General features: G+C 39.7%; 1 protein-coding gene across 1 annotated transcript in view; it reads right to left on the bottom strand.

The window, feature by feature from the left end:
- Nucleotides 1-7,150, bottom strand: part of ADSSL1 (adenylosuccinate synthase like 1) — an 81,704-nt gene that overhangs the window by 40,626 nt on the left and 33,928 nt on the right. Inside the window, exons 18-21 of the mRNA XM_009881367.1 lie at nt 6,436-6,506; nt 5,575-5,645; nt 3,861-3,981; nt 2,951-3,115 (exon numbers count right to left, since the gene is read on the bottom strand). Of these exons, the coding sequence (XP_009879669.1) occupies nt 2,951-3,115; nt 3,861-3,981; nt 5,575-5,645; nt 6,436-6,506 (428 nt within the window). The remainder of the gene's footprint in view (nt 1-2,950; nt 3,116-3,860; nt 3,982-5,574; nt 5,646-6,435; nt 6,507-7,150) is intronic.

Genomic DNA, 7,150 nt, shown 5'->3' with positions numbered 1-7,150 from the left:
GCTGTGCCTTAGAAAAATGTCTTTGAGATATCATGGCTGTTGAGAGACTTGCAGATCTGTGGGCCCTGGGAGAATGTATCTATGTAACGTGCCACAAGAAATAAAGGAGGTGAATTCGGGGATACTTTGTTCTGCTACTTGAGCAGCACACACTGTACTGAAAACAAACCAAAACACATTAGGAATAAATTTATGGATTGAGCAAGCCTGAACTGAATCATTCAGAGAAATTAAAAAAAACCCACCAAAACATAACGATTTGATGCAAATACACTGTTAACAGAGTTTCTTCAACACAAGAAAGCCTAACAAGGTAAAGCGGTAGCAAGGCAGAGGAATGAACATTCACAGTCCTTTCTCCATCTCCTGGATTACTGAGCAGCTGTATGGGTGAGATTGAATGAAAGGGGGGTGTCACTTGGGATTTGCACTTTGTGGGACGTTAGATACTTGCTTGATCTTTGAAGTAAAAGATGCTCCAGGACAACTGTTTATCCCCACACTATCTAAAGCACATCCTGTTCCAACACCATATGCACCCTACTGAGGAGCAGCTGCTCCAGCTTGGTTATCCCAGGGGAGTGCTCAGAGGAACTATCCCTCTGCAGAGCTGTCTGTATAACCTCTGTCATCAGCTGAGTACTTCCTAGAGCAGATTCTGTTTAATGTTTTTTCTCCTTTTCCTGAAATTAGTCAGCCTCTTTGTTGGGAGCTCCCCTCTTTGAACAGCTGCAAGTGCCAAGGGAAATCAAATGTTTCTCCCAATCCCCTATAATCACAGAGTGTTTCTTTTCCCCACAATTTTACAACTCAGTTCTCAGTGCATCTCCAATTCTGTTTTTTTAACTTCGAGCTGGGAAGCTATTTTCTCTCCATCTCCTTCCTCCTGCCATCTGCTCCTTTTATTTTTTGAGAATTGGTGAAACGTCATCAGCCCTGGGTGCGAACCGGCTCCTTTTCACTGTGTCAAGTTTTTGGGAATCATTTGAGTGTTTGAAAAACTTTTTTTTTTTTTTTTTTTTCCTTTCTACCTCTTCAAGTAGATGGAGAAGAATAGGGCTGATTCTTATTATAGTAATTTCATTTGCATAGCTCAGTTTTTGTTACCTGAAGGACAAGAGACCAAAAAGAACCCTTGAGGAAGGGAGATGATTTTGTTTAAACAAAGAAGTAACAGAACCAAAATCTCTCTGGTAAGCTTAAGAGCCATGAAGGATCACTATTTGTCAAAATTACGTCCCTTCCTATTTGATGTGAGAATGGAAAGATAACGGTTGTGGTAGTGCTAAGAGACCTGCTTTACACAGAAGACTCATCTCAAAATAAAAGTTACACCTTAGCCTTAAAGCTTATGTCAAACGGCACTGGAAAGAGACGATGCACGTGGCTGATTCTAGTGTAAAAATCAAAATCACAGAACAAAAAGATGCTTTAAAAAAATTAAACTTTTCAGCATGTTGCTGTTTCAATCATAGATAGTATCTTTACTACAGTGATAGGGAGAAAGCAAGGCAAGGAGGGAGAGGAGATTACGTTACAGGTCTGCGGTGGAGGTAACAGAGAGGCATACCAGGTTGCTAACAGCTGTGGTACCTTTGAGGTGAGGTGCTCCTGAGAAATGGAACCAAAAATAGGATGACAGGGAGTTTACATATTGGGTAGATAAAAAGAAGCTTTCTTTCTAGTTGGGCCAGCCTGGTTGTGAACAAGCAGCATCCAAAAAAAGTAGTTTAAATCTTCTGCAGCTGTGCTGGGACACTACATAACCTTTATTTGGACTGTTTCTTAAAAGATCTGCAGTTACTGGATTTACCCTTCACAGCAATTTTCCCATGCAGCTCTCCACAGATGCTGAGCCATGATGTTCTGGACTCTGTTAATTCTTTCCTTCCTGCCTAGAGTTTTAGGAACTCCAAGGGCAAGTGTATTGCCAAATGATCTGTGGTTTGTAGGGTTTATTTTCCAGACTGTCAGTGATGCTATCACATTGCTTTGGAGCCTGGGTAGCTCTATTGCTTGCAAAAGTGAAGTCAAATGCCCCACAGAAGGAGCAGGTAGTGGGAACATTACAGGATATCTTTTTCATCTTTTGTCCAACGTTTCCTCAGAAGCTCCTTTGTTTTGATCTGAAACTAGGATCTGCCCTAAAGCACTCCTTCACCCTCTCTTGCCCTGACATTGCCCAGCATAGTTGTCTGTATTCTTGCAATACTTCTTGTAATGTGGATGATTCTGTGGAAGGCAAATCCAGTCTGGGGCTCTATTGGAGTCAGCACAGGAGTGGGTGATTGTTGCTGTTAAAGTATATAAGCGTGGAGCCACAATCACCTGACATTAGGAAAACCATAGAGGAAGTACATGAGTTCAGGTGTGCAGCAGGGAACGCAAAATGGATGTTGACTGGAAGCTTACTAATTGGAAGGTGCTCTATACAGCTTTTATGGTGAAGTTGCTGTTTCTTACTCCTTACTGCAAAGACTAAAGTCTTATAAACTAAGAAAGTGCCAAATATAATGAAATATAAACATACTGTTTTGAACTAACTAGTACAATAAAATGCCTACGTGCGAACACCTCTTCCAATTAGGCTTTGCCTATTGGAAAATTTACCTTTTACCTATTGGCAAAGCCTATAAAAAGCATGTCAGGTTGTTAATACTTTCCCATGCCACTAAGGTGCTATTACATTGAGGCCTGATTAATAATTTTACAGTGGGAACAAGAAATTGGAGTGTTCTTAGTTCTCCATAGAAAGAAAAATAAATCACATTTTATATTTGCCCACATGCTCATTGCTTGCTGCAGGTTGCAAGCAAATAAACACTTTCATTTACTACTGCAGGCAGGGTTTAGGTAGCTCAGTTTGGAATACAAGAAAATAGAAATTCTTTTTTGCTTAAAAAAAAAAATAATTCTCAATCTATTTCTAAGCAGTCAAATTGCAAACCACCTGTAAGGCCTTGAGGAAGAGCTCTCTGAAGGTTTTCATTGTGCTAAATACATCTTCCAAAGACAATTTTTTTCGATCTTCACAAAGATAATCAGCAAGTTCTTCCTTCTTCTTTTCAATGGTGGCAAACTCCTTCTGCAGGTCCTTTGAAGCATCAAGACTGTCCTGAGACACAGTTTGCAACACAATTTATGCATATTAAGAAGGAGCATATTCTGAGCTGCCCAGAAGACTCAAGCCAGTTAACACAGAGCAATCAGTTTTTAAAAAACTGACAATTAAGATTGCTTCAAAATGTGTGATATTTATTTTCTTCTTAATTGAACCATCCACATTTCCCCTGGTTTCATTTGGCCCAAAGCAGCTCATTGTATGTTGCCACTTTCGTCATACAATCACATGGAAATTTGGCACAACCCGGGATGGCTGATCAAGGGACATACAGTACCACAATTTTTACCTCTTAGCTTTAGTTAAGTGACCCTGCTTTGAGAACATGAAAAGCTAGGATATTTGGAAATATGTGCAAAAAAAAAAAAAAAAAAAAAAGCATATTGCAAATCTGTTCCCTTTTTTCCCCCCAAAGAACAGTGAGATGAAACATGCTTCTGTACTACACTGTATACATTTATAGTTGTGTCCTACATTGCATTTTTAGGGCCTTCCTTTTTATTTTTGCCCACACACAGAGCTGACTGGTTCTCAGCTGTTTCCTTATCACCATACCACATTACAGAAGTAAAGGAAAATCTGGGATGCGCCTTCCACCAGGGCACAGGGGGAATGGAGTTATGACCCTTTTCCCATAGGGGTCTATGTCCATTTGTAACTTGAATTACAGTGCCTTTGAGAAGAGATTTAAAGTGCTTAGGAAGAAGGATGGGAAGTGTGTCACACCCACATTACCTACTTGGAGAGATTTTTCATGCTGTATTTTTAAATCGTCTGTCGACAAAAATAAACGCTTCTCTATTTCCAACAGTCTCTTCAAATTGGCACCTGCCTCAGCCTGCACAGCATCAAAGTGGATTCTGAAAGGTCCACAAAAGGGACAGTACATTGAAGGGGTGAGTCTTTTGTTTTCATGAAGTTAAAAGATTATTATAAACAGTATCATCTTTGCAAATGAATGTAGAATTAATTGTCCAACCTGGACCCTGCATTTGCAGGTAGTTCTCCTCTATATAAATCCTTTTCTATGTGCTCAAACCCTCATCTAAGAAAGAATCTGTGCTTTTGCCCTCACTACCTGCCTGGGCAGACTGTGGAAGGGCCTCACTGTTCTAGTCAAAAACTCCTCCAAAATTTCCAGCCTGTTTTTACTTGTAGGCAACACACATTCATCTCCCTTGTGCTTACTTAGCTGGTTCTTTTCCCTCCTTGCCTTTTCTTCCTAATCTATTTAGAGTCCAAAATTGTATCTCTTCTCAGAGTCCGTTTAGCTCATGTGGAGACTCAAACATGTTACATTGCTGAACCAACGCATTCTACGGTTCTGACCTATTCTTTGTGCCAGACAAAAAAATACTGAATCAGCAAAACGTGAGGTCATGTGTCACGGTGCATCCAGATGTGAGCAGCATTAGAAGAGTCCCTTGCAGGGTTTGTGTTGTAAGCACTTCTGCATAGGCTGATTAGCAAACTAGTTTTGTAAGTTTAAGAGTTTGACTGAACTGGAGGACAATGACTTTATAAAAAAGAGCACACTTACATCGTTGACCAGGAAGATTTAGTTTCAAGGAACAAAAGCATTTCTATCATGACACAACCCAAACAGAAATTCATGTCTCAAAACAACATCCAACTTAAATTCTCCACAGATAACTTGCAAAAGCCATCATATTTTCTGTTTCATTACTGAATAAAAATACTTTAAAAAATTATTTAGCAGCTACTTAAATGTCAATCCATCTCCAGATTTAAAAGTTACCCCTGCTTCTCGTAACAAGGAAATATAAAACATTGTGAGGTTCCTATGTATTTATTATAACAGGATTAAAAAATGTTAATCCTGGTGCTAAAAAAAGTGGATTCTGGTTAGTGCAATTTCACATATCTCTATGTGATTCTTCTGAGCTAAACAGAAAGAGCTGGCGTTAGACTCATGAGACTTTCAGGCACATGGGGGAAAGTCTGCAGAAACAGATTTTTACTTTTTCCCCCACATATATTAGAAACTTGTGCTGATACTCAGCTCAGGGACTCCTGAGGTCCCCCAGTTGTGGGTAAATCACCCCAATCATTCCCTCCTTACACCAGCTCTGGCAATGTACCTCCCCACGGGCTTGCACATGAATATGACTGAGAAATTTCAGGGAAGATTTGTTTTTACTGCAATATGTGGAAGAAGAATTCAATCCTTAAAAATGGGTGAGTTCACTACTTACACAGTTTTGCTTCTAAGGTAGTACTGGAGCATCCGAAAGAAAAAAAAAATAAATAAAAAAAAAAATCACACTGAGCCCCACATAAAAATTCTTAACCAGGTTGATTTATAAATCTCACCACTGTTTGGTGTTAGCAGAGAAGTCCTGTGACCTTATTACACCACCATAAAGTGACTCAGCTTGGCTTTAGAGAGGTTGGCAATTCATACATGACAAAAACAAACAATAATGTCCTACCCTGCTGCCTTGGAAACAAAGTCAAGATCCGTGGGAAGCTGCAGCAGATCTGTATGGTTTTTTTCAACCTCCTAAAATTGAAGTGAAAAACGGTTACCTTGCACAGTCAGTCAAAGTTTTTCAGCCGGACAACATCAGGACTGAAAAATTCACACTTCAGTTTTCATTCTTATAAGCGTAGGGGTAAATTTAGTCTTGGTCATTCTTTTTCTCATGTTGGCGCCCATAAGGAGTTAAAAAGAAAGCAGAAGGCTCTTTTTACTGCTCAGGCTTATATCCCATGTGATGCCACAGTGCGCAAGCCGACCTGAGATTTTGTCTTCATGCCACTAAATTTAATTTCATTTGACAGATCTGTTTGGGAGACGTGTCAACACGAGAGAGCAGTTGGAGAACAAGAGAAAAGACAACAGCGAGCAGACATGTTAAGCGAACTTGAGAAAGGAAGCCCAGTGTTAACTCTCTAAGCATTACTGCATAGGGATTTGATCCCTTCTGCACAGAGCACGGTGGAAACGCTTTCATCGTGTTTCAGGCTTATCCTCCAGCTATCTACAGTGGGGTGCTGCTGGGGTTAAAGCCCCTTAGTTTCTGGGGAATGAATATTTGAGAATAATGCACACAGGAACAATTTCACAGTATTGTTGTACCTCCAAAATATGGTGAAGCAGAGTAATGTGCCTTTGGTTTGCTTTTGTTTCTGTTAGTCTGAGCAAGGTACTAATTTTAAAACCTCCAGCATCTCCAGTGTGATGCCCCTAGAAGATACAGAAAAAGTTCCTTCCTTCAGTTGCCAAGTCTTACATTTGTATTTTCTGTTATCTTTAGAAATATAACAATTAAAGAAATCTGTTTACTTACATAGTTCAGAAAGTTTCCAACTTTAAGAATCAATTGGCAGAAAACTGGCAGTCGGTGACTGGTAAGAAGTGCTGGAGAATAAAAATAGAGACATTTTCAATAAATTAAGTGATCTGAAGTAGGATTTTCCCTAGGTTTGACAGTGTGGGTAACAAAATTCTCAACCAAGATTGTGTCAAGCTATTATTATGGATTTGGAAATATATTAGTACAGAAATAAATCAGCTGAATGGAAGTGGAATGAGTAAGTTTCTATTGAGGTCTTTTCTCTACAAAAAGATGGAAAACTAGTTTTCCCATCAAGTTTGGAGTATAGATGTGTCATCCCTGCAACTGCTTGTGAGAGAGAACTGCATGTGAGAAAGTGTATAAACTTGTGAAAGTTGATAACCCCCATTTCCAGCACATATTCTAGGTTAAGAAAAGCAAAGGGCTTTTTGCCTCATTATCATCATTTGTGAGAGTGATAACCAGAAGCTGTGCATTTTTGCAGGAGAATCTGGGGTAAGAATAAAGTTTTGGGCAGAAATAGAACAGAAATGCTGACCCACGCAATGGGATGGAGTGGGGATGGGGACGACAGGCTGAGACTGCGGAGAGCTGTTGATTGCAGCACAGTAAAGCTATAAACTATAGCACTGACATCAGACAGCCAGGTATAGCCACGTTTCACATGCAACCATAAACAGAAGTTTTGCAGTTTAACCGTTCAGCA

Source organism: Charadrius vociferus, unplaced genomic scaffold, assembly GCF_000708025.1.
Source record: "Charadrius vociferus isolate BGI_N301 unplaced genomic scaffold, ASM70802v2 scaffold763, whole genome shotgun sequence".
Classification (NCBI taxonomy): domain Eukaryota; kingdom Metazoa; phylum Chordata; class Aves; order Charadriiformes; family Charadriidae; genus Charadrius; species Charadrius vociferus.
Note: the sequence above shows the minus strand (reverse complement) of the source record. Positions and strands in the feature narration are given on the sequence as shown.